This window comes from Tamandua tetradactyla, chromosome X (assembly GCF_023851605.1).
Source record: "Tamandua tetradactyla isolate mTamTet1 chromosome X, mTamTet1.pri, whole genome shotgun sequence".
Taxonomy (NCBI): Eukaryota; Metazoa; Chordata; class Mammalia; order Pilosa; family Myrmecophagidae; genus Tamandua; species Tamandua tetradactyla.
Window position 1 is genome coordinate 25332984 of NC_135353.1, and position 27479 is coordinate 25360462.

The window sequence follows — 27479 nt, forward strand, 5'->3', positions numbered from 1 at the left end:
TGGCTGGGTGGTTTGTGGGTATTTTTATGTAATATTTTTTTGTTTGGTTAGGATTTTTTTCTTTTTTTTAACCCTTAAACTTTTTAAGTTGAAACATTCTCAGATGTTTGGGGGGTCAGGAAAAACATTCTCTTAAACTGAGTCTTTGTGCTTGCTTTCTGGGGAGGTGGTCCAGAGCAGGCGAATCATATGGCATTATGCATGTGTTACATGTGGACTGCACCCACCACTTCCCCTCTACTTTGCCTCTTGGGTTGTTCTGCTATTTTTCCCTTACTTTGCTACATCTCTATAGTTGAGTTGGTTTTACTTGAACGATTCATGTTTAAGAGGTGTGTGTGTGTGTGTGTGTGTGTGTGAAAAACACCCTGAAGACTTGTTTCAAACTCCTGCAAATAAGAAAAATAATAATAAATGAAGTGGCAGATGTAAAAAAAAATAAAGTACATAAGAACTACTCATCTTCACTGGCTATAAGGGAAATGCAAATTAAGATGACAATGAGATATCACCTCATTGAAGAACAGCTGCTATTAAACAAACTGGAAACTATAAATACTGGAGAAGATGCAGAGAAATCGGAAGACTTACTCACTGTTGGTGGGAATGTAAAATGGTTCAGCTGCTGTGGAAATCAGTTTGGCAATTCCTCAGAAAACTAAATATTGAGTTGCCCTAAGACCCAACAATACCAATACTCAGTATATACCCAGAAGAGTTGAGGACAGTGACACGAACAGACATTTTCCCACCGATGTTCATAGTGGCACTATTCACAATTGCCGAGAGATGGAAACAATCCAGGTGCCCATCAACAGACGAATGGATAAGCAAAATACGGTATATACATTCGATGGAATATTATGCAGCATTTAGCCAAAATGATGTCCCAAAACATATGACAACTTGGATGAAACTTGAAGACATAATGCTGAGTGAAATAAGTCAGACACAAAAGGACAGATACTGTATGATTCTGATAAAGCTGCCAGTGTTTTGGAGGTGAGTTGAGGGCCTTTTAGCCCATGACAAACTCTGAGAACTGTTCTGCAGTGCTTATTGAAGTGTGCTTTGAAAATTATTGCTTTTTTCCTTTCTTTTCTTTGTGTATATATATATATATTTATCTTTTCTTTGTGTGTATATATATGTTATATTTTACAACTACAAAACAGTTTAAAAAAACTGTAGGCAGTTATAGTAACAGTAGATAAAATAAATTCCTGAAATCAAAATTTTGAAAATATTTAGTAACATAGCTCACTAGTATAGCAAAGTTGATACTGATAATAACTTTTTACCTGATATTTTGAGAATGCACACAGTTTTGATACTTAATCAAATGGTATTTAAGATACTGTTTAATATTGAAAATTCAAGTAACTCTGATATCTGTATTTACAGTATTTTTCTTCCTTGAATTTAAAATAGGTTTATAAAACATATTGTACAAACAGGCTTTACTATGATTACTTAAATTTTTAAAATATGTCTATGGATAAGCTAACTTAGATATTTATTTAGGTGGTTAAGATTTCCATATGTTAATTGTAAAAATATTTATATCTTCATATTTTTCTGAAATCAGGAAAATATTTAGTGACATAGGTAATTACTATAGCAATGCAGATATTTGTAGGAACTTTCTACCTGATATTTTGAAAACATTCCCAGTTTTGACAGCTGATCAAATGGTATCTAAGTTACTATTTAATACTTAGAATTTAAGAACTTTGCCACCTGAATATGTAGATTTTTTCCCTTGATGCCTTATTTTAAATTGGTTTATGAAACCTACTGGGCAAACACAGGCTTTACAATGATTATATTGATGTTTTATTTAAATATGCCTATGGTTAAGCTAACTTGGTGTTGGTGGTTCTAAGCGATTATTTGTTATCTTAAATAAAAATTTTTTTTAAATGAAATAGATAACCTGAAAAAAATTAAAATGAAGAAGAAATTAACACATTATCAGATAAACAGAAGTTGAGGGAGTTTGTCAGTTCTAGATTGACCCTACAAAAAAATGCTAGAAGGAATTCTGCAGTTTGAAAGAAACGACACGAGCTTCCAGAAAAGATGACAAAGTAGGGAGCTTCAGGACTCTCTCCTCCTCCAGAAACAGCTAGAGGACAGGCAGAAACTGGCTGAAACAACTGTTTTGGGGCTCCAGAGGCCAGGAGATCAGTGTCCAGTGTTCAGAGAAGGGTAGAATGAAGAGTCTGAGAAACTGTGGTAAAGAGCTATGAATAAAGCAGCAGCTGCCAGCACTCATTACCCACTCTCGAGGTGAACGACCTCAGATTTGTTCTCAGAGGGGATGCACAGCCGAGTACTGATCATGGTATTTGATCAGCAAATTTAAATTGCTGGGTCCTGGCTCTAAGTTGCTGTATTAACCCACCCTGGACAGGAAACTCCATGGCCATTGTGTCAAACCCACACCTGACAGGGGTGAAGGCAGGGGAGGTTCAAAGATGCAGGACCTCTTGAGGGTTGCAGGAAACAGTTTGCTGAAGAGCACCATCTGCTGGGATGATCAGGAAAGTGCAGTTTGGTGAGCCGTACAAAATGCTTTTTGGTGTCTTTCCTGATTCTTTCCTCAGGGCTCTTTGGAACTGGTCTGTGCCTCCTTTGTGCCCCTGGCCCTGTTTTGGCTGAGAAATACTGACTTGGGAAAGTCCTCTCCAGAGTGACCTTCCTCCCAGAATTAGCCTTCCAGGCAAAAGCAGCTGGAAGCAATGAAGAGTGTAAAAAAAAAAAGAAAAAAAGCTAGGAAGGCAAGGCAAAAACAAATGGAACAGATCAAGATTCACGAAAAGGAAAAGAGAACAGGAGGCTGTCTTCTTAGGGTGAAACAAAAAATTGTACCACATATGCAGGGTAAGAATCATGTAAAGAAGAGCTGAAAAAATCTGATCAGTTAAACATGGGCAATTCTAAAGTTGCAGAATCAGTTGAACCAAGTGCCCAAAAGAGCATTGACACAAAGAAAATCAACAATAAAACTCTAGGAAAAAGAGAGAAACTAACTTTCAGAGTAAACCCATCAAGAAAATCAGATGCCTAGATATCAGCAAAAACTTACAAGCCATACTAAGAACCTGGTAGATATGGCACAGTCAAAGGAACTGATTAAAACTTCAAAGGAGACACAGAATTTGTAACTAATTAAAGATATTCAAACAAACTTCCTAAATTAATTCAAGGAGAGGAAAGAAAACATGGTTAACAAGATAAAGGATATTAACAAGGCACTGGGTGAGCATTAAGAAAAATTTGAAAATATAAATAGAATCATAAGAGAAGTAACGACAGATTTGTGAAGATGGCCAAGCTCTGTGGAACAAGATAGGGGATGGGGAGAAAATGACCTGAACTGTGGTCCTGGGGTGTGAGTAATCAAACAGGGTAACTAGGCAGAAAGGGGTGGGAGTGATCCAGACAGGAGAGCACGGTGGGCTGTGTGACCGTGATTCCTGCTGGTGGTAGGCTGCGGCATGAATGGAGGTGTGATCAGAGGGAACTAATCATCCTGCTGCTCCAGCCTGCCCCAGGTGCTGAATGGGTAGAATTCCCCGAGTGGGTCATAGTTGATAGCACCAGCGGGGAGCCCGTACACAGACCCAATGGTCCACCCACCACAGGGGACCGGGCTCCCAGGCACAGGAACAATGGTCCAGCTGCGTGCCAGGAATAGCTGGCTCCTCAAGCGCAGTGGCTGGTGGACCTGCCAGTGCTGCAGGTCAGCTGTTCCCAAACTGGCAGGACCAGCAGTCTGACTGCCATGACCAGGAACAGCCCCACAGTCATGCAGGCCATCCTCAAGCCACTACAGGACAAGAAGGGTGGGCCTGAGGAGCTGCCTCAAGATCATCACCTGCTGGTGAGAAGCAGAATGTGCAGGAGGAGAGAGCTTGATGGGAGGAGGTGTCTCAGCTGATAAGCTGCTGGGGCGAAGGGGTAAGTAAGTGCAGGCAGGCTAAACCCTTATCTGCCTAGGTTTTAATTTTTTTCCTAATATTCCTTTTTCTTTTTCCCCTGTTTATTAAACATATTGTTTCCATATATTTTTATTAGTAGTAGAATTATTTTCTCATTATTTTATTTTTATTTTTCAGATATTTTATACTTTTATATCTATTGATCTTTATTTCTTATTTTATATATCATTTTTAATATACTATTTTATTTCATTTATTTTTAATTTTTTTCTTAAATTATCTCTCCCTTTGGTGGGCACCAGTCTGAGTTCACTCCCAATATATCTCAGGGTTTCTCTTTTTTGACTCTGGACCCTACTGTTGAAATGTGCTTATTGTTGTTCTTGCTGTTGTTCTTTCATATTTTTATTATATTTTTATTTTATTATGATTATCTTTCTTTTTCTTTTTTCTTCTTGTATGGGCCAGGAGTCAGACTTCGGCCTCCTGTGTGGTGGGTGGCCATTCTACCGTTGAAGTACCTGTACATCTAGGCCTAGCTTCTAAGAGGCCCTCAAGTTGAAATGTATCCCCTACATGAGATCCAGATCCTGAGCTGATGGGGAATAACTGACAAACCAAGTGCAAAAGGAAAACTTCAATGAAAACCAAGTAAATACAAAACTTCAGATGAGTGAAGGAAACCAACAGGCAAAACAACAGATCAAGATAATCAAATGCCCCAAACACAACAGAAAATGACAAAGCAATTGAAGATTCAAGCAGAATCTTGACCAAACGACCAAATCAAAATTTCAGAGGGAACACTGAATATGGAATAACTACTCAAGGATATTTATAAAGAAATAAAGGATATCAGGAAGACACTAGAAGAGCATAAAGAAGAATTTAGAAGATTAAGTAGAAAAATGGGAGTTCTCACAGAAATGAAAGATAATGTAGAACAAATTAGGAACTTACTAGAGACACAGGATAGAAGGGTCAAAGAAGCAGAATAAACAATATGTGAGCTTAGAAGACAGAACAAATGAACTAGAGTGCACAAAGGAACAAAATTTCAAGAACGTTGGAAAAAATGCAACTGGATCTTTTGGAAATGATGGACAACAAGAGGCACAGAAATATAAAAATCTTTGGTGTCCCAAAAGGTGAAAAGAAGAGTAAAGAGCTGGGAAAGTTAGTTGAAGATATAATAAGGGAAAAATTACCAACCCTTATAAAAGACATAAATATGAAAATAAAGTGGCCCAACAAACTCTAAATAGAATAAATCTGAATAGGCCTACTCCAAGACATATACTAATCAAACTGTCAAATGTTGATGAGAAACAGAAAATCCTGAAAGCAGCACGAGAAAAACAATCTACCACATATAAGGGAAAACACATAAGACTGACTTCGAACTACTCAATAGGCACCATGGAAGCAAAAAGGCAGTGGTATGATGTACTTAAGAGCCTGAACAAGACAGGCTTTCAACCACGAATTTTTTATCCTGCCCAGTCATCCTACAAAACTGAGGGAGAGATTAAAATCTTCAAAGATAAACAAAGACTGAGAAAACTAGTCAACAAGAGACCTACTTTACAAGAAATACTAAAGGGGGTCCCATCAGCTGAAAAAAAAGACAAGAGAGGGAGATATGGAGTAGAGCGTGGAATTGAGGAATATGAGTAACAGAAGTTTAAAGGATAAAAAGAGAGAAGAAGAAAAAATACATAGATCTGACAAATAAAGACTAAAGGATAAGATATTAGAGACAATATCTGCTTTTACAATAATTATTTTGAATGTTAATGAACTAAATTCACCCATTAAAAGATACAGACTGGCAGAATGGATTAAAAAAAACTTAATCCAGCTATACGTTGTTTATAAGAAATGCATATGAGACTCATAGACACAGTTAGATTGAAAATAAAAGGATGGAAAAATATCTTCTATGCAAGAGGTAACCAAAAGAAAGCAGGAGTACTATGTTAGTTTGCAAGCTGTCAGAATGTGATATACCAGAACAGGAATGACTTTTATAAAGGTGAATGTGATAAGTTACAAGTTTACAGTTCTAAGCCTATAAAAATGCCCAAATAAGGCATCCAGGGGACGATATCTTAATTCAAGGAAGGCTTATAAGTCAGGAACACCTCTGTCACTGGGAAGTCATGTAGCTGGTATCTGCTGGTCCTTTGCTCCTGGGATCCACTGCTTTTAGTCTCTGTCCATGTGGGGGGTTCCTCACTTTCTTCTCTGCAGATGGCTTTCATCTCTCGACTTCCCTCGGCTCTCTTCAGGTTCTGGCTTACTTAACATCTCATGGAAAGGCACATGGCAATGTCTGTTGGGCTCCAGGCATCTCCAAAGATTCGGGTAACTGCTCTCTCTGCAGGCCATGAAGTTTCTGTTGGCTCTCTTTGTCAGCTCTATGGTTTCTGACTCTCTCCAAAATGTTTCCTCTTTTAAAGGATTCCAGTAATCTAATCAAGACCCACTTTGAATGGGTGGAATCACATCTCCATCTAATCAAAGGCACACCCACAATTATGTGCGTCACATCTCCCTGGAGATAGTTTAATCAAAGTTTCTGCCCTACAATATTTAATTAAAAGAAATGGCTGCTCTCACAAGACTGGATCAGGAGTAAAACATGGCTTTTCTGGAGGTACATAATACTTTCAAGCCGGCCCAACTACCTATACTAATATCAGAAAAAATAGACTTTAAAAATGTTAAGACATCATAAGAGAAAAAGAGAGAAATTACATATTAATGAAAGGGACAATTCACCAAGAGGAAATAACAATTATAAATGTGTATACCCCCAATCGAGGAGCTCCAAAGTACATATGTCAAACACTGGCAAAACAGAAGGGAGCTATAGCCGTTTCAAGAGTAATAGTGGAACACTTAAATACACCATTCTTTACTAAAGATAGAACAACCAGACAGAGGATGAATAAGGAAATAGAGAACCTAAACAATGGGAGAAATGAATTAGACCTAATAGACATATATAGATCATTACACCCCAAAACACCAGGATATACATTTTTCTCTAGTGCACGTGGAGCATTCTCCAGGATAGATCATATGCTGGGACACAAACTGAGTCTTAATAAATTTAATACAATTGAAATTATCCAAAGTATTTTCTGTGATCACAATGCAATAAAGCTGAAAATTAATAATTACCAAAGAACCAGAGCTTGCACATATATATATGGAGATTAAACAACATGTTCTTAATTTTTGAGCAGGATTGTTGTCAGTTCTTTAAGGAATGTTTGATAAAATTCCCCTGTGATGTCATCTGGTCCTGGGCTTTTCTTTGTAAGAAGATTTTTGAAGACTGATTAAACCTCTTTACTTGTGATTGATTTGGTGAGATCTATTCTTTAGTCAGTGTAGCATGTTCGTGTATTTCCAGGAATTTGTCCATTTCATCTGAATTATCTAGTTTGTTGGTGTATAGTTGTTCATAGTATCTTCTTTTTTTTTTGCATGGGCAGGCACTGGGAATCGAACCCAGGTCTCTGACATGGCAGGTGAGAACTCTGCCACTGAGCCACCGTGGCCAGCCCCATAGTATCTTCTTATGACATTTTTTATTCCTTCAGGATCTGTGGTAACGACCCCCCTCTCATTTCTGATTTTGTTTATTTGTATCCTCTCTTTTTCTCAGTCAGCCTTGCTAGTGGTCCATCTATTTTATTGATTTTCTCAAAGAACGAAGACTTGGTTTTATTGATTCTATTGCTCTTTTGTTCTCCCATTCATGTAACTCTGTTTTAATCTTTGTTATTTCTCTTCTATTTCTCTTCTATTTGTTAGTTTGCTGTTCTTTCTCAAGTTCCTCCAGGTGAGCAGTTAAGTCCTTGATTTTTGCTTTTTCTTCATTTTTAATACAGGAATTTAGAGCAATAAATTTCCCTCTCAGCACAGCCTTTGTAATATCTCATAAGTGCTGATATTGTGTATTTTCATTTTCATTCGTCTCCAGATAGCTATCAATTTCTCTAGCAATTTCTTTTTTGACACATTTGTTAAGAGTGTGTTATTTAATCTCCAAATATTAGTGAAAGTTCTCATTCTTTGTTGGTTATTGACTTCCAGCTTCATCCATTGTGATCAGAAAAGGTGCTTTGAATAATTTCAGTGCTTTTAAATTTATAAAGAGCTGTTTTGTGCCCAAGCATATGATCTATCCTGGAGAATGTTCCAAAAGCACTAGAGAATAAGATATATCCTGGTGTTTTGAGGTGTAATGAGCTATATATGTTTGTCAGGTCTAATTCATTTATCAAATTATTTAAGTTCTCTTTTTCCTTGCTGATTCTCAGTCTGGTTATTCTACCTATAGAGGAGAGTGGTGTACTGAAGTCTCCTACTATTATTGTTGAACCGTCATGTCTATCACTACCTTCAATTTTGCTAATGTCTGTCTCATGTACTTTGGAGCTCCCTGATTGGGAGCATATACATTTATGATTGTCATTTCTTCGCAGTGAACTGTCTCTTATTAATATATAGTTTCCTTCTTTGTCTCTTATGTTGTCTTTACATTTAAAGTCTATTTTGTCTGATATTTGTATATATACTCCTGCTTTCTTTTGGTTAGAACTTACATTAAACATCTTTTTTCATCCTTTCACTTTCCATCTACTTGCATTCTTGTGTCCAAGATGAGTCTAGTATATAACTGGCTTATATTTATTAATCCATTCTGCCAGTCTGCATTGGCAGTTCAGTCCATTAACAATCAAAGTTATTACTGTAAAGACAATTCTTGAATCTACCTTCTTATCCTTTGGATTTTATTTGTCAGATCTATATGTTCTTTTCCCTCTTTCTCTTTTTATCCTTTAAGTTATCCTTACTAGTACACTTCAATTCTGTACCCTCATCCAGACCTCCCTTTCCTGTCTTTTTTTTTTTTTCAGCCAGCAGAACTCCCTTTAGAATTTCTTGTAGGGCTGGTTTCTTGTTGACAAATTTTCTCAGCATTTGTTTGTCTATGAAAATTTTAATCTCTCCCTCAGTTTTGAAGGAAAATTTGGCAGGGTACAGAATTCTTGGCTGGAAGTCTTTCTCTTTCAGGATCTTAAATATATATATCATAACACTACCTTCTTGCCTCCATAGTGCCAGCTGAGTAGTCTGAACTCCAGTCTTATATGGCTTTCCTTGTATGTAGTAGATTTTTTTCTCTTGCTGCTTGCAGAATTTTTTGCTTCTCTTCAACATTTGACAGACTGATTAGAATGTGTCTTGGGGTAGGCCTATTTAGATTATTCAAAATAGAGTTCATTGGGCTTCTTTGATTTGACTATTTATGTCCTTTATAAGGGTTGGGAAGTTTCCCCCATTATATCCTCAACTAATCTTCCTAGCTCTTTACTCTTCTCTTCTTCTGGGACACCGATAATTCTTATATTTGCGTGCTTTTTGTCCATCATTACTCTGAGATCTAATTCAATTTTTCCATATTTTTTTGCCATTTACTCTTTTTTTTTTTATATGCTGCATGGAGGTGTCACATTTCACTATGTTTCCATGTGAGTATCCCATTATTGCAGCACTATTTGTTTAATTTTTGTTTGTTGGTTGGCTTTTTGTTTGTTTTTTGCTTGTTTCTTTGTTTCTTGGGGGAGTGCATGGTCCAGGAATCAAACCTGGGTCTCCCTCATGGCAGGCGAGAATTCTAACACTGAAATACCCTTGCATCCCACCCCCATTTGCTTCTTTGTGTGTCTAAAATCAGTTGTCCTGCCCTCTAGCTTACTTCTTCTTTCTTCTGCCTCTTCAAATCTGCTGCTTTGTGTCTCATATCTGATTTGATCTACAGCATCTTTAATTTCTGTGATACCTGCTATTTTTCTATTAATTCTTTCAAATTCCTCTTTATTCTCTTCCCGAGTCTTCTTGATCTTCTTTATGTCATTAGACAGCCCATTGATTTTTTTTTTTTTTTGGTATGTGCAGGCACCAGGAATTGAACCCAGGTCTCCAGCATGGCAGGCAAGAATTCTGTCACTGAGCCACCACTGCACTGTTTCCATTGATTTTATTTAGTAGAGTTACATGAACAAAGTCTGTGTCTTCCTCTGGTATTTTAATTTGGTCATTAGGCTGGGCTATGTATGTCTGCATCTTCATATGCTTAGTTATCTTCGGTGCCTTCAAGGCATGTAAATATCTTGATAAGGTTACTTTGGAAGTTGATTTCCTTCAGTAGTCTAAAACTTTGTATTTGTGGGATGGATGTGGAGCAGGATGTGTGGCGTGGAGCAGGGCACAACAGTGTGGTGATGGATTGTGGTGCAGTGATAGGCACGGATGGGAGACACTTCGCTGGTGCCTGTGTGCATGAAGTGTGTGGTTGTTGAGGTGCAGTGTGGGGGCCATGGGGGTGGGGTGCAGCTCAGAGAGGCCTTGGCATACTGGAGCAAGTTGTGGCATTGGGGACAGCCCCGGGGCTGGTGTGCAGGCAGGATGTGAGTGGGCATGTGGAATGCCAGAGCTGTGAATATCAGGGTTTGGGGTACAGGGCACAGAGTTCAGGGCACAGGGAGGGCAGGGCACGAGTGTATCCTTATGCAGGGAGAGGGATCCAAGGGGGCTGGGATGTGGATGTGCGAGTGTGTAGGGGTGGGACACAGGTTGTGGGGGTTGCGGGATGTGGGTCGGGGTGGTTGACGTCAGTTTCGGCGGTGGCCTGGCGTGGGTGTGCGGTGCTAGGGTTGGTGGGCAGGGGTGCATGCATGTACAGGGCGCATTCTATGTGGCACAGATATGCATACGAGCACCTGTCAGGTGGGGAGCAGGTCGCTTGTGCCAGGGGGTGGGGCAAGGGAGTGTACATGTGCGAGGCAGGGGGTTGAGGTATAGGGGTCAAGAGGTCAGTGCACTGATGCATGGGCACCCAGTGGGGAGGCTGTGGCTGTATGTGTGTGCCGGCCTATGTGGTGGGGCTTTGGTGTGCGTGGGTCTGGGAGTCAGGGCCCTGGTTTGCATGTGCACAAAGTTTAGGGGCAACAGGGTGACGCTGGGCCTGCATGGGCTGGGGGCAGGTGTGGCTAGGATGCACAGGTCAGCGCTTGCCCAAAGGAGGTCATGGTGGGGGTGTACACACGCATGAATCTTGGGGGTCAGATGCTGATGTATGCATGTGCAGAGTTCAGGGTGGGGAGGGGCGAGGTTGCATGACTATATGTGCTGGGGACGTTTGTGGCTTGGGTATTAAGGTGAGCACCCACAGCCAGGATGCACATGCAGCCACCTGCAGGGGGCAGGGTGAGGGAGGTGGGGGTATGGGGCAGGGCACAGGTAAGCGGGTCTCGATAGTGGCTGGGTGAGACTGTGCGCTTGTGCAAGGGAGGTGGGTCGGCTGGGGCAGGAGTGCACGTATGCGTGGGGCAAGGGTGTGTGGTGGGGACACGTAGGTAGGGTTGGGGGGTGCTTGGAGTATGTTGGGTGGGTTGCTGAGGTTCACATGTGTGGGGTGTGGGAGGAGTTGCAGGTCATGGGATGGAGGCAGCGGACATGAGGGTAGCATGTCCAATTAACGTGGCTTGGTTTACTTCCTTTTCCTTGTCTTCCTGTCTGAGGGCTCCAGGCTTCCCTTTCGAAAGGGGTACATGAAGCTGTTTGCACTAGGTGGACGGTCTACAGTTCTCTGCATTTCAATTTTTCAGCTTTTGCCATGAGGGTCTCCCTATGTGGTGTAGAAGACCCTCCCAGGTCACTTACACCCTGGAATCACTATCCCAGTCACCTTCCAATCACTTCTCTAGCTGTTCCTTGGAACAGACGTGATCTCAGCCTATTCAATTCCACCATCTTCCCGGAAATCCTATTTAGGTTAATTGTAAATGGACAATGTGATGGTAGCACATTATTGTGACTGTAATTAACAGTGACGACTTATGTTTGTGAATGTGGTTGAAAGGGGAATTTGTGGGTTGTGTATGTTACTAGAAGGAGAGCTACATGGGACTGTATTAATACAGTGAACCCTGCCGTGATGTGGTTAATGGCACAAATAAAATTTTTTCATGAATTATGCCAAATGTATGTCACTATTGCAAGGTGTCAATAATAGGGTGATATATGGAAAAATACACATAATGCAAGCTACAGGGTACAGTTTACAGTAATATTTTAATATTTTTTCAAAAATTATAATAAATGTACCATACCAATGCAAAGTGTCAACAACACGGGGGGTATATGGGAATGCCATATTTTTCAGATGACTTTTATGTAAACCTACAACTTCTCCAATTAAAAGAAAAAAATAACAATAGTTTAAAGAAAACATTATGCTAAGCGAAATAAACCAGATAAAATTTTTTGTGCCATTAACCACATCACAGCAGGGTTCACTGTATTAATACAGTCCCATGTAGCTCTCCTTCTAGTAACATACATATGGTATAATTCCTACATATGGTATAATTCCTTTTACATAAAATGTAAATACAAATAAATCTATTGAGATAGAATTAAATTAGTGGTTATGTAAGGCTGGGGAATGATAGAGGGATTGAGAGGTGACTGCTAAAGAGTGTGAGGTTTCATTTTTTGAAATAATAAAAATGTTCTAAAATTGATGGTGATGATGAATGCACACTTCTGTGATTATACTAAAAGCCATTGATTGTACACTTTGTATGAATTGCATAGCATGTGAATGTATCTCAATAAAACTACTTTTAAAAAAAGAAAGGAAAGGATACTACTCAATATATTAAAGCCACACAAACAAGGATCTCTGGTAAATGATTACAACATGAGTAAATATACACACCAGTATTGTAATATTTTGGTTTATAACTCCACTTCTAACTTCCTACAGGTTCTAAAAGGCAAATGCATAATATAGAATGATTAATCAATGGTCTGGGACTCATAATTTGTAAAGAAGTAACTTTTAACCAATACTTCATAAAAGGGGGGAGATAGGTTACAGGGACATAGTTTATGTGTTCTATTGAACTTAATTTACTATTGAAGCAAACAAGGTTCTTATAGATTTAGGATATCCAATTCAAACCCCAAGGTAACTATGAAGAAAGTGGCCGAGAATACTGAAATTCATAGAAACAGAAAGTGCAATACAGATTAAAAAGGGCAGAGAGAATTGGCAGTTAACCTGTAATGGCAGTAGAGTTTCTGTTTGAGGATATGGGAAAGTTTGAGTAATGAAAGGTGGTGAGGGTACCACAATATTGTGAATATGATAATCCCATTGAAGGTGAGCTTCGGAGTGGTTGAGATGGGAAAGTTTGTGTGGTACATATGTTCCCACAGTTTGGAAACAAACAAACAAAGCTACTAAGGAGACAATGATAATTGCATGCAATACTTGTTCCTAGGTGAGATTTAGCAAGGGAGGAGAAAAAGATCAAAGGAATACTACTGGGATATATGAAAAAATTGTAATAAAGACCATGAGCTTTATATCAATCTCGAATTTCTTGAATGTGATAACTGCCCTTAAGATGGTTACCTAAGTGAGTAACTTTGTTCTTAGGAAATATACATGGGAGTAATAGTGTTCAAAGAGCATGATGAATACAAGATATATTCAAGTATTCATAAAATGAACTAATAGAGTTATATTGCAAATGTGGTAGAATGTTAAAATTGGTGGATATGGGTATTTGGGGAGAAGTAGGATTTTGTTGGATCTCTCTGTATGAGGTATGTATTATTTTTGTAACTTTCCTGAAAGTTTAAAAATATTTTCAGTAAAAAGTTAAAAAACATCAAATAAAAAGATATTATATGTTGTCAGAAGGTCTAACATACTAAAACACTTTCATTGAAAAAAACGATGTTGAGACAACTGAATATCCATATGCAAAACAATGAAGTGGACCCTTACCTCATATCAAACACAAAAATTAAGCCCAAATGGATCAAAGAGCTTAAACTATGAAAACATAGGTGTAAATCATCCTGACTTTGAAATAGGCAATGATTTCTTATATATAACACCAAAAACAGAATACACAAAATTAAAGAATTGATAAATTGAATGTTACCACAATTCAAAATTTTGTGTTTCAATAGACACCATTAGGAAAATGAAAAGATAGCCAGCCACAAATTGGGAGAAAATATTTACAAATCATACATGTGATGGACTATATCGCAAATATAGAAAGAACTTTTATCACTTAATTATAAGAAGGAGACGGACTTAATTTTAAAAAAATGACAAAAGATTTGCATAGATATTTCAACACATAGGGAATACAAATGGTTAACAAGTTTATGAATGCATGCTCAATATCATTAATCATTAGGGAAATTAAGTTAAATTCATAATGAGATACAACTTCACCACAAGAATGGCTATGAACAAAATGACAGACAACAACAAGTGTATGCAAAGCTGAGAAAAAGTGGAACCCTCCCTGTGGGAATGTAAAACAGTGTAGCTACCATAGTTAATCATTTGGCAACTTCTTCAAAACTTAAAAACAAGTATGTGATGCAGCCCAGGATTCAACCCCAAGAAAAATGAAAATATATGTGCACATTAAGAATTGTATGTGAATGCTCATGGCAACATTATTCATAGAAGTCATAAAGTAGAAACAACCCAGATATCCATTAAATGCTGAATGGGTAAATAAAATTGGGGTTTAAAATTAAAAGGAAAAAACTACTGATACATGCTACAACATGGATTAATCTAAATATTTCCTAATGAAACTAGCCATACTCAAAAGACTACACATCCCATGATTCCATATTACATGACTCCACCTACACAAAATGTCAAGAAATGGCAAATTCATAGACATAAAGCAGATTACTGGTTATCTGGATGGGGAAAGGAATAGATATTGACTACAAATGATCATAAGGGATCTTTCTGGAGAGAAGAAAATGTTCTAAAATGAGATATTAGTGGTAGCAGCACAACTCTGAAAATTTCTAAAAGTCAGTGAACTGTACAGCTAAAACAGGTAAAGTCAATGGGTATATAAATTATACCTCAATAATGCTCAGATTGCTTCCTGATCTAGTCAAAAGAGACAAATGATACATCATTATCTTTCCCTCTATCACCAGCCCCTAAAAGACTAGGTGTAGTGAATTATTAAGAACAAGTATGGCACCTACTTTACGGCATGGCTGCAGGCTAGAGCAGCGTGAATAATAACTGAGCATGTAATTTCAGGGCGTAAATGGATGACAAATTTCTTTTGTCACCTTGATCTTTCATTTCCTGAAATTCTCAGCTAACTATTATAAAAATAAATCAAAATAATTTCCCAATCTGAGACGAGAGACCTCTCTGTTTTTGACAGATCAAAAAATAAAACAAAATGAGAAGTTAAATTTTCATTGACACAGTATCACACATATAATTTTCCTACCTCTGCAAGTAACGGCTGAAAAGTCAATATGTCAAGGTTTTGTTCCACACACTGTTTAAGTGCCTCTGGGATAAGATAATGTGGAAGGGAAATCGGAAGTATTTGTCTTGAATTCCTTTAAAAGAAACAAACAAACAGAAGTTAAAAGCAATTCTGAATTGTCCACAAGTCTTTTTTTTGTATGCTCCCACATGGCAAGCAAGAATTCTACAACTGACCTACCCTTGCACCCCCTGTCCGCAAGTCTTTTATACCAGTTAATTTTATTTAAACATCCTTTCCATACTTTGAAAAAGATTCAAGTTTACTCACTAAATGAAAACATATCTGAAATATATTAACCAATGTTTAATCAGTACTGTTCAAACATTTATTTTAGGTTTAGAATAAATCTTTCAAACAAGGTGTTCTTAGTTGGAATTAAAATACTACATAAAGCCGATAAAGACAGCTAATCTGATTGCAATAGGTAGGAGAATGGGTCTAGAACTTCCAGACACCTCATGGAACCAACAGTTGGAAAACAACTGTCTTCAAGTTCTCAATTAGCTAAATTCTTAGCACCATATTTTTAACAATCATGGATGAAGATCCGAAATTATGCCCATGTTTTCACTGCAAACAAGAATACATTTAGTAAAGTTTACTCGGCTTGGGTCCTGCCTTCTCATTTGTTTCTCAGTCTGCATTTCTCTGGGAAGGTTCACAGTTTCAAAACAAGATTCTGGGCCATCCAAGCTGGAGTGGGGCAGAAGTTTGCAACAACTTTGTCACCAGCAAGATATAGAATATCACAAACTACCATAGGCAGCTCTAACATATCAATGGGAATTACAGGAAAATGAAAAATTTGGAGAAGACATGGGAAAGAAAAGAGAGGTTTAAAATGATCAAAGAGTGAGGTCTGGCAAATATCACTTCCAGGAGTTCAGAGGTGGAGACTCTCTGCAGCTAATTTTGGTAACATGAAGAAGATATGTGATGATGTTCCCCTCATTCCATTCTAACTCTTCCTTCGTTTTTATCTCTAAATGGGAATGGGGAGGAACTGTTTTTCCCCAGTCACCTTATACCGTAGTCATTTCATGTTGGGATGCAGTAGAGAGAGCTGGGTTCCTTATTCCAATGATGAATAACTAAACCAAATAAAGAAAAGCCTTTACAACCAGGGATATCTGAATGAATCCCAACTCCATCACTTTCCAGCACAGGAAAAGGTCTATTTAAACTCTCTGAACCTATTTACTTGAAAATTAGGAGAAAATGCAGATATCCACTGCTTAGGTTTGCGCTGGAGGATTAAGTTAGCATGTATAAAGCACATGTGAAAAGCAGTGGGCACAACAGGAATGAAGGTGTACGACGACGACTGCTATATACACATTTAGTTAGCTGGCCTGAATATTCAACCTTACTGCACGGTCTTTAAAAGAAACAAAGAACCCAATTATCTCAGTGAAACATGTCTGACTGCTTATGGCTTAGGATAGCTGACTCAGGTCATCGCATAAGGAGGCTGTTCAAAAAATATTTGCTAAATTATTAAATGAGCATAATTTTAGAAGGAAGAAGTAAAGACTGAGAGATGCTGCTGAGTGGCACTGGATGGTGACATGTTCAGGGAAATACTATGGTTGGAATGCCACCATGGTTGGCTCACTGAATTCTAGAATCTGGGTTTGGTAGGTCCAGAAATTCTACGTTTTATGCATACTCTGACAAAATCAGGATCAGCTCCACTAACTGAATTGGCAAGAAGCAAATGTCTATCACAGAAGGTCCTATACCATGATAATATATGAATATTTAAAGGGAAAAAACTAACAAAGGGTAATAAAATATTTATGGTGGCTGTTCTGTATATTCTCCCTCCCTCAACATAAGTCAAATAAGGATGTTCTGCCAGTTAAGCAGAACCAGGGAAGTCTTAAAGATTCACACATACCAGCTTGCTGGCCTCCACTGCCTTGAAAGGCAATGAGAGTTTCCTGATTCCCTTTTCTAGGCTCCATACTGACCCCTTAAGGTTAACACTGATTATTTTTATTTATTGAGTATGTCTCTGTGCCAAAATGATGCTAAGTATTTTATTTACTTCATCTCATGTCATCCTCAACCATGATAGGAATTAGAAATGATTATTTTTTACATTTTAGATATGAGGAGAATGAGACTCAGAGAAGTTAAACAAAAACTTGCCTAAAGTCTCATCACTAACTAGTAGAAATAGGGCAATTCGAACTCCAAAGCTTGACTCTAAAATCAGAAAAAATTCACTCATTTCTGATAACAGATTTTTTTCCTTAGCCTGGATGTGACTACAGATCCATAAGCCCTTATCTAAACCACTAAGGCAAGATGCATTGTAGAATCCAGAAATCTCCTATTTTAGAGAAGTAGTACATAATACTATGATTGTTGAGTTCATATGTCAACTTGGTTAGGCTATGGTGTCCAGTAACAACTGGTGAAGCAAACATTAACCTGACTGTTACTATGAGAGTATTTCATGGATTTTAATCATTTGTCAGTTGACTGCATCTAAGGCTGGTTACATCTACAATCAATAAATGAGATTTCTTCAGCAATTCAATTAGAGAAATCCCATCCAATCAATTGAAGGCATTAAAGAGAAAACAGATGATTTCAGCAGGCATAAGGAAGAATTTCTAACTCTACTTCAGCTAATCAGCTTCTTTTGGGGAACTAATTGAAGCTTTCATCAGAGTTCCCAACCTGCATCCTGTCCTATGGAATTAGGACTTGCAGTCCTCATGATCATGTGATTCAATTTTTATGATAAATCTCATTTTATATATATATATATATCCTATCTATCAGTTCTATTTCTCTGGAGAACATTGACTAATATAAATATCCTCAATTAACCCATCAATATCAATGTAGGCAATTCATGAATTTCTCTCACACTAAACAGAATAAAGTCAACATATATTCTCCAATCCCTTCAGGTTAGGTCTTGTTCCCTAATTTTGGCACCAGACTTAAGGAAAAAATTGTTTTCCAATAGACTTACATGTTTCATGAAACTGTATAGAAGGAAATGTGGACTCTCTTTACACTACACCCTAAAGAAAACCTGAATGGTTCCCAAATTCCCTAGCACCTTCTTTGGACATGTCATTGATAGACTATACCTAAAAAATCCTACTTAAAAATCAATTCTTAATTGGTAAACATATCTTTTTAAAAAACCTTCAAACAGCCAAGATATTTTGCTGTTGCTTTTAAAAAAAAGTTACACTAAAAATGTCTCAAGTCTGAATACTAAGGACAAAGCAGAGGCCATCTCATAGTTGCAACATTTATTAAGTTCCTGTTGTGTGTGAGGCACTATGTCAGATGGAATGCAAAGATGAGTAAGAGACAGTATAGCCCCTTCTCTCAGGAAGACAGGCTAGTTTTATGGGTATGACAAGAGATGAGGACATGTGTCAGATTTCCTCTCTCTAATCCCTAGAGATATCAACACTTGTATTAGGCAGTGAGTGACACTGTGATCTAACAAGGAAGAGGTAGAGTCCAGGGCCCATCCTAACCTCAAACTCATCACACTGTTCTAACAATTGGCTCATAAATCTGTGTTGCTCTCTATACTTTAAGATCAATCCCTGGCACAGTGCCTGGAAGATACGGCTACAATAAATTATACATCACTGAATATAGACTAGGAAAAAGTGAGCAATAACAGACTCAAATCCTATCTCCATCATGTTTAGCTTTCAGGTGCTAAGCTTGTTAACCACCCAGTCCCTAAGTGTATGGCAGGTAATTTTGGGTAAAGCAGAGCCCAGTGCTCACCGTGGGATAAATGCTCATTGTAAGTCAGTTTCTTTATAACAAAGAAAATGGCCAAGAAAATAGATGACAAGAAAGATATACTCTCAGTTTACATTTACTGTCTTATTTTAGTTACAATACCTTCTTGGTCTGGTCTCAAGTACATCAGATTTTCTGGGAAGTAATGCTCGGGAATTCTTAGACCTCATCCAAGAACATGGATTTGTGACAGTTAGAAGTGATTCTTCAGGACTTACTACGTTTACTTCAATGTATCGCCCAATTGTAAAATTTGAAAAACGAAGCAAAAGCAGTTCCTTGCAGTAGCCAGGATGTCTTGGAAAAGAAAAGGAATACAATTTCTTTTTAAATCACAAATAAAATTGTCAACACTTTCACTTAGGAACACATAAGAAAAGTCATTGCTAACAAAAGTGATCATGAGTAGTATTTGTTCATTTTACAGGGGGGTAAAAAACAGACTTTCAAAAATAAGCAATTGCTATTTTCCCAAGATTAAATTAAGCACCTAAAGTTGTCTTTTTTGTAGTTCACAAATTTAGGAACAACATGAAAAACAGATTCAATAACTCTGAGACTAAAGTTGAAACGTGCAGCATGAAAAAAATACAACACATATTTTTACTTCTTCCTTATTTCTTGCTTTTATTTTAACCATGTACAGTATAGAAAATTGATTTTCTTTTCAACTTATTTCAAAAAGTATGTTTTTATGATGTCATAAAAGTTTTTAAAATATTATTTACTTATTATATCCCCCAGGAGCCAGATACTATGTCTCTTTTTATCCTCATATCAAATCATAATGAAATTGCTGATTTATCAGTATTCCCTCGCAGCCTACAAGCTCCTGGATAACAAGACCTATGCCCTCCACTTCTGTATCTCAGGATCTGACTTATACTAGATAAGTGGGAATCATATGACCCAAAGCTTTCTCCACTACCTCTGTTGGACTCTTGCTGGAATAATGCTCCAAATATCTCTTGCTTTATGCATTTTCAAGCTCCCCTTCCTCTCACTCAATAAGCTCATCCATGCTTCCCAACTGGGCACTCCGTACAATATCAGGGCTATAAATACCAACAATACACTACAACATAAATATGTACAAGGTATTGAGGGGTCACAAAGGAGGGTCTAGATGCCCCAATTCCAAATCCCTATACTTTGTAAATCACATGGCACCATAAATTCCTGATTATCTGTCTCTTCACTAGGTAGTTGGATAGTAGGATGGAATGTGGACAGTTGGATGAGTGAATAGGTTAATGGAATAAAGGTCTCAATAGTGATTCAGTCATTAATGAGCTACAAGAAACATAAGGAATGTAGTAAGGCTGAATAAAGGCATAGGGTAACTTCAAGATGAAAAGGTGAGTTAAATAAAGGGGATTTATATCTGAACGCTGTTTTTTTTTTTGTAATGTAGGAACTGAGATCAGTGATATAGAATTAAGTGAATAAGCTTCCAAGTTACAAAGGTTTAAAACAGCCATTGCCTCAAGTAGGTAAAACTCACTTCTGTCATTATCTGGACCAATTCTTTTTCAGTTGGTTTTGTCACATCTGAATAGTCTGTGAATAACTTTTTTTTTGTATTCTGTGGTGGGGGTCATGTGATTATTCCATTATTGTGGCACCATTTGTTGAATTTTTTTGTGGGGGTGGGGAGTGCATGGGCTGGAAATTGAACCCGAGTCTCCCGCATGGCAGGCAAGAATTCTACCACTGAACTACCCTTGCACGCCCTAGTCTGTGAATACTTTTAATAACACATAGCCCAAAAGGATAATAGATGACATTTTAAAAAGAAAAATGAACAAATGTCCCCAAATTCAGCTCACTCCAAAGCCCCAAATCACATACCTTGCATCACAGGTAACTATAATGCGGGTTTTTTCACCTGGAGGAATTAATCCATGACCACTAGATTCAACTTCTGTAATCTGATTCCCAGGTACAGTGTCCCATTTTTCTTGATTTTCTCCTTGCAAAGTAAATTCATGCAATGCAATGAAGTTTAAATCCAAAATTGGAGCAAAAGCTTTTCAACAATGGTGGCATGCTTAGTGGAAATAATACCTATACATATACACATGTATACTCAGATATAAAAACAAACACAACTAGAGCATCAGATAGTAATAAAAAAAAATGCCAGTAAGAAAGAAGAACGGGATGTAATTGTAAAAATCTTCCAAATCACTGGGGGAGAAGAAACAATGACAACATGATGACACCTGGAACACAACTTAGCAACTTTTCCCCAATTTAGAAACACTCTGAAGAAAACTGTCAAAATAAGAAGCAATTCATGGTATGAGTTAAGCTATTTTAGCTCCCCTTGAAAATATTAAGAGGAATAGGCAGGAGTGACGGATTCTCGAAAAATAGTACAGAACTCAAAGAGCAAGAATAGCTTGGCTTATAATTACATGGAAATACGAATAGGGAGTGAAATTTTGTTGGTTTGTATAGGTTGGTATGATGCCTTCATACATCCCAAAGTAATCTGGGATTTGCAAAATCCCCTTTAGGGACAGGGGGAAAAGGTGGAAATATTAAACTTCTCCATTTGGAGAAGACCTGATATTTTCACAAGCACTGGAGACTGCCAATTTGTTGGGACAAGCCCTCAATCATAAGCTTGCCCTTATGAAAATTATTCTGACAAATGAGAAGCTAAGCCTTTTTATGATTATGCATAAGAGTCACCCCAGAGAACCTATTTTGTTACTCAAATGTGGCCTCTCTTTCTAAGCCAACTCTGCAAGTGAACTCACTGCCATCCCCCTACATGGGACATGTCTCCCAGGGGTGAAAATCTCACTGACAACATGGGACATGACTCCTGGGGATGAGCCTCGCCCTTGCATTGTGGGAATGAGAAAGGCTTTTCGACCAAAAGAGGGAAGATAAATGAAACAAAATAAAGTTTCAGTGCTTGTGAGATTTTAAATAGAGTTGAGGGGGCATTCTGGAGGCTATTCTTATGTTGTATATAGATATCCATTTTCAGTTTTTGATTTATTGGAGTAGCTAGAGGGAAATACCTAAAACAGTTGAACTACAATCCAATGGTCTTATTTTTGAAAATGACTGAATAACTATGCAGCTTTAAAATGTGAGCATGTGAGTGTGAAAACCTTATGACTGACACTCTTTTCATCCAGTGTATAAACAGATGAGTAAGGAAAATAAAATAAAATAAATATATAAACAATAGGGGTGTGAGGGTATGGAATGTTTTGGTTGTTCTTTTTTACTTTTTTCTTATTATTTTTATTGGTTTTGGAATAATGAGAATGTTCAAAAATCTACTGTAATGAATGTATAGCTTTATGATAGTACTGTGAACCACTGATTCTACACTTTAGATGATTATATCTCAATAGAAAAATCATTGAAGAAAAAAAAACTATACTGGTACCTTCTGGACCTCAAAAAAAGTAGTTGGGCTTGATCTGACAAATTGCTATTCCCCAACACACCACACACACACACACACACACACACACACACACACACACACACACACACTAAAGTGAAGTTTTACTGGGGTTTCAAACCAAATCAAGTGTAAAGTATATGCTAATAGGGTAAATGCATACCTGGAGAGAATTTGCGGCCGTCCACCAAACTGCTTTCCAGTGCCTGAACTATCGCACCTTTACTATCGTCATTTGATGAGCTAATATCCTCATTTAAAAATTTCTCCTTCCCAGAAAAAAGAGGATAATGAGATAATACTGGGCAACTCTGGCATTCATCGTATATTTGAAATCCGAATTGTTTAGTTTTTTCCCAGCCAGCAAATTTGTATCTGACTAAGTTTTGAGGAAATTGTCCTTTATTCCTGAAAAAAAGAGAATTAATTTTGAACCTAGACAGTATTTCTAATGTTAACATATTCAGTTACCATAAAACAGGAGCATAAAATACAGAACTTTACCTAAGGAATAGTGGCTGAACTACATTTATGAATATAAGGAAAAGTCAACTTTGAAATAAATAATGAAAGAATTTGTCTAAAGAAAAAAGAAAACAACGAATGGGCACAGTAAGCTTACTTTGCAGAAATTCTTTAATCATGGTTTAAAAAACTCTTCATGTAGTTCTATGTAAAATTTTTAAGGAAAAAACTTACTCAATCCATATCATCATAGTTTTACTTTCTCCTTCATTTACGGTTCCAAAATGCGTCAACTCTGTAACTTCAATATTGCCTTTGTTTTCCAGTAAAGAAACTAAAACTGATGCATCAAGCCCCTCAGGAAAAGCAGAAGAGCCTCTGAGGAAAAGAGCCAAATAAACTGCATTGTTATTATATTAAAAGCATTCCTCTAACACCACTGTGCACTTGCTCAGACTTACACTATCCTTCCCAAACTACAAAACTAAAGGACATATGACCAACTGCTACATAATTTGGATTCTTTTAAAAAGCAAGCCCTCTTGGAGATTATTACATAAACACATTTCCACACTATTTTAGAAAATTGAAGGAACAAAAAATATGTAAGTACTATAAAATCAAAAAAAGGAAGAAACACACTGCTATCTCAAGAAAGTTGCTGATTTGGCCACATAAGCTAGATCTGTCTCCACAAGTTAGTAGTTTTCCTGAAAAGATATTCATAATACGAGAATGAGGTAAGATAATCTCCATTTCTCAGTGGGTTTGCAGACTATCTTCTCTATGGCTGCCTCACAGGATAAATAAAAGGTAGAGATATGAGGTCAACTGGAATATGTCAAAAACAGTCACCTCCAATTATCCTGGTTTGTATGTTGGGGTTCCACTGAAGGTTTCCGATGGAAGGACAATGTTGCTGCTTAAAAATATTTTAAGACCACTAAATAACGAGTTTTTCTTTTGAAAAAACATGAGAAAATGTGCTCCCCTTCCAATAGTTCTGACTACTGTCCAATATTCTATCAATATTACTACTCTTACAGAAGAAGGTAACTTATGAAAACAAAGGTGTTATTCTACTCACCACCTATCCATAGAAATCCTTCCAGAAATTAATCTGATCAGGTTTTACCCCTCCACTCCATTAAATAGAGACAGACCTACTTTTCAGCAGCATCAAGAAAATAGGCGCCTTCAGGAAATAAGCTCCCTTAAATTCCTGGCTGCCTATCTACAAACATATTGACATTTTCAACCTCACCAGTGAGTCTCTCATGTTCTGAAGTTCAACCATGCCCCCTTTTCAACCAGTTCCTTCTCTTCCTCTACATATTCAAATTCCTCTTTTAAGTATTTACCACCTTTCTTTCTCTGCTAAAAATTTCAACAAAATGAGTTCCATTTCTCCCCTCCCAAACACTTCTTTTGCAGAGTTCAATATTGCATGCTCTCTAATATATCGCACATGTATTAAAATATGTCAACTTAAGTTAACATCAGTAGCAATGGGACAAATAAATGTTGTGCAAGAGCCCATAGGACACAATGAGAAGTACATGGCATTACTTTTATGCTATTCAGGGCACAAATACATAGCCTGAGTCTGTTTAATCATGAAGAAACTGGGGAGGAACCCAAAGCACAAGATATTCTGCAATTGACTTGCCTATAGCCTTGAAAAACTGGCAGGGTAAGGAGCATCAGGCAAAGGCTTACGAAGTGTTCAAAATTGAAGGAGACTAGAGAAACATGGCATCTGGATGCAATGTATGATAGTGAGTCACTTTCATTTTTCTAGCCTGGGTTGGATTCCTTACTAAAGATATTACGAGGGTCACTGACAAAAAATTGAATCCATCTGTCTCTAAGTGAAGCATATGCAGGAATTCTCTGTTCTGTTCTTCCATCTTTTCTATAAAATTGAAATTGCTTCATGATAATAAGTTTAAAAAATTAAGTACCTAGTTGTAGGCTTACAAAACTGAGTACACCCAGATATTATCAACAATACTTCCAGAGGCCTGATGTGAAGAAGCACAAAATTCAACCCAGGCTAGAAAAATGAAAGTGACAGCATGAATAAAGGAATCAGAGTCAGAAATTCTAGACAACTCTTTTAAGTTGTTGGTATAATAAAGAGATAAGAAACACCATAGGAGCTAAAGAGGAAGGAGGTCTCAAGAACAGAGGTTTTTTTTTTTTTAAACTTGTTTTATTGTTTTGTTTTCAGATGGGAGATATTCTACCATGTTTCCATAATTATGGAAAAGATACAGTGGAGAGAAATAGAGGCAATTTCTCAATACTACTACAGCTATTTATGTATAAAATACATAATAAAAATAATTAAGGGCAACATGCACAAGATGGAACATAGGATGACTAACGTCCAAAAATACATGAAGAAAATGAAGACAGATGACTCATTCAATCCACCAACAACTTGTAATTGAAAAAAAACATTAAGTACAGTAAGTCACAAACAAAAAGTATCATGAAAGGAATACATCACACCATAAGAGAAATCAACTCAAACTAAAATGGGTTACATTCCTCTACTTAAAGGAGTAAAATATAGGTAAAGGAAAAGATCTATGCTGTTTAAAAGTCATACCTAATGTAAGACAAAGCAAATATTGAAAATAAAGGAAAGAAAATATTCAAAATGATGTTAGTTAATCAAAGCAAATGCTTTTTCAATTTTAGACAAGAGAAATCAAGATTCCATGCATTCACAAGAAAGGAATAAACAAAAACAAAAAAAGATAAATAATAAAAAAGATTCCATGCATTCAACATGACGAAAAGGGATTATTTAAACTGACAAAAGATATAATGCATTAGGAAGATCTAGAGTCAAACTTTCATGTACCTAATAACACAGCATGGAAATAAACAAACCAGAACCCAGTAGAAGCACAAGTAGAAATGGATGAAACCACACTCGTGATGAGAGATTTCAAAGCACCTCTATTAACAACTACCACTATAATGATGGTGGCATTGACAGTAGGTACAACATATTAGGCCCTGAGTAGGTTCCAGGTCCTTCACTAACACGCCATTTTTCTGGAATCAATTCAATAAATATCTACAGCAACCCTGAGATTCAGGTACTATTTCCACTTGGCAAAAACAGAACTTCAGTAAAGAGAAGCAAACAAAAAGTCTTCAAACTTAAGGAAAGCACTATAGTTCAAAGTAAGATCTCAATGGAAGACTCTGAGGCAAGTTTCCTGGTTTAATAGGTTCACCCCCTCCCACTTCCCCCAAAAAGTATTTGCTATCAATATCCAAGAATACATTCATTTTGAAAATCAGAAAAAGTAATCAAGAAGATAATCAGTCATCAAGAAATGATTCACAGAGATGAAAAAAATATTGTATAATTAAAATGTGAGCAGGCAGAATCCAAGTTGTCATTATGCATCCAAAATTATTTTAGCCTGGAACATTCTTTCTTCGAATCTTCAAACAGTGGGCTCCTTGACGTGACTTAGTCTTAAGTATTACCTTTTCAAAAAGGACTTCCCTGAACATTTTAGTAAAATAATACTCCCCCATAAACACTTGTTCCCCTGCTGCTCCATGATGAGCCCTGTAAACCATAACTTGAACATGACTGTGAAACTTGCTGGAAATGCAGAATTCCAGCCTCCACCGCAAGAACTTCCAAAACGGAATTCATTTTACCAAGATCTCCAGGGGGTTCGTATATATGTTAAAGTCTGAGAAGCGCTGCTCAAGACCTAAGGTTGGCAAAATTTTTCTGTAAAGGGCCGGATGGTAAACAGTTTTTGTTTTGCAGGCCAGATGGCTTCTGTTACAAAAACTCAACTTTGCCACTGTAGTACTAAAACAGTAAGGAAATAAATAGAGTGGCTGTTAAAATAAAATTTATTAACAAAAACTGCCAGTGCCAGACTTAGCTATAGAATGCCAGCCCCTGCTCAAGATTATTTCTTTATTTCCTTTTCTTCATTATATTTTATCCTGAAATAAGTTAACAGGAATTTATATATTTATATAGGCCCACCTACCCATACACACTTCTACAGCTTTGAACTAGCTTGCTGAGCCCCTTGAGTCTAAGTTTCTCAAGTTTAAAATAGAGGTAAGTAAGCAAACATATCATATCATATCCTCATGGTGCCTGACAAATACTAGTCATTCAAGTTACACTACATGCCAGGCATAGAAACACAACAGGAGACAGGAGAAACAAAGCTCCCTCCTTTCTGAAACTTACTTTATTGTGAGGAGAAAGAGGCAATAAAAACCACAATAAAGAAAATTATATAATAACCTGGATGGTGATAGGTGCTAAGAAGAAAAAAAAAAGGGACAGTAAATAGTTAAATAATACAGAAAGTTTAACAAGAGTTTGAAAACCCCAGT

At 37.2% G+C, this 27479-nt stretch overlaps 1 protein-coding gene across 1 annotated transcript in view; it reads right to left on the minus strand.

Annotated features, from left to right (window-relative positions):
• Positions 1-27479, minus strand: part of LOC143671611 (RNA helicase Mov10l1-like) — a 102708-nt gene that overhangs the window by 65611 nt on the left and 9618 nt on the right. The window contains exons 6-10 of the mRNA XM_077146855.1: positions 23313-23456; positions 22777-23021; positions 21032-21152; positions 19283-19477; positions 15341-15455 (exon numbers count right to left, since the gene is read on the minus strand). Of these exons, the coding sequence (XP_077002970.1) occupies positions 15341-15455; positions 19283-19477; positions 21032-21152; positions 22777-23021; positions 23313-23456 (820 nt within the window). The remainder of the gene's footprint in view (positions 1-15340; positions 15456-19282; positions 19478-21031; positions 21153-22776; positions 23022-23312; positions 23457-27479) is intronic.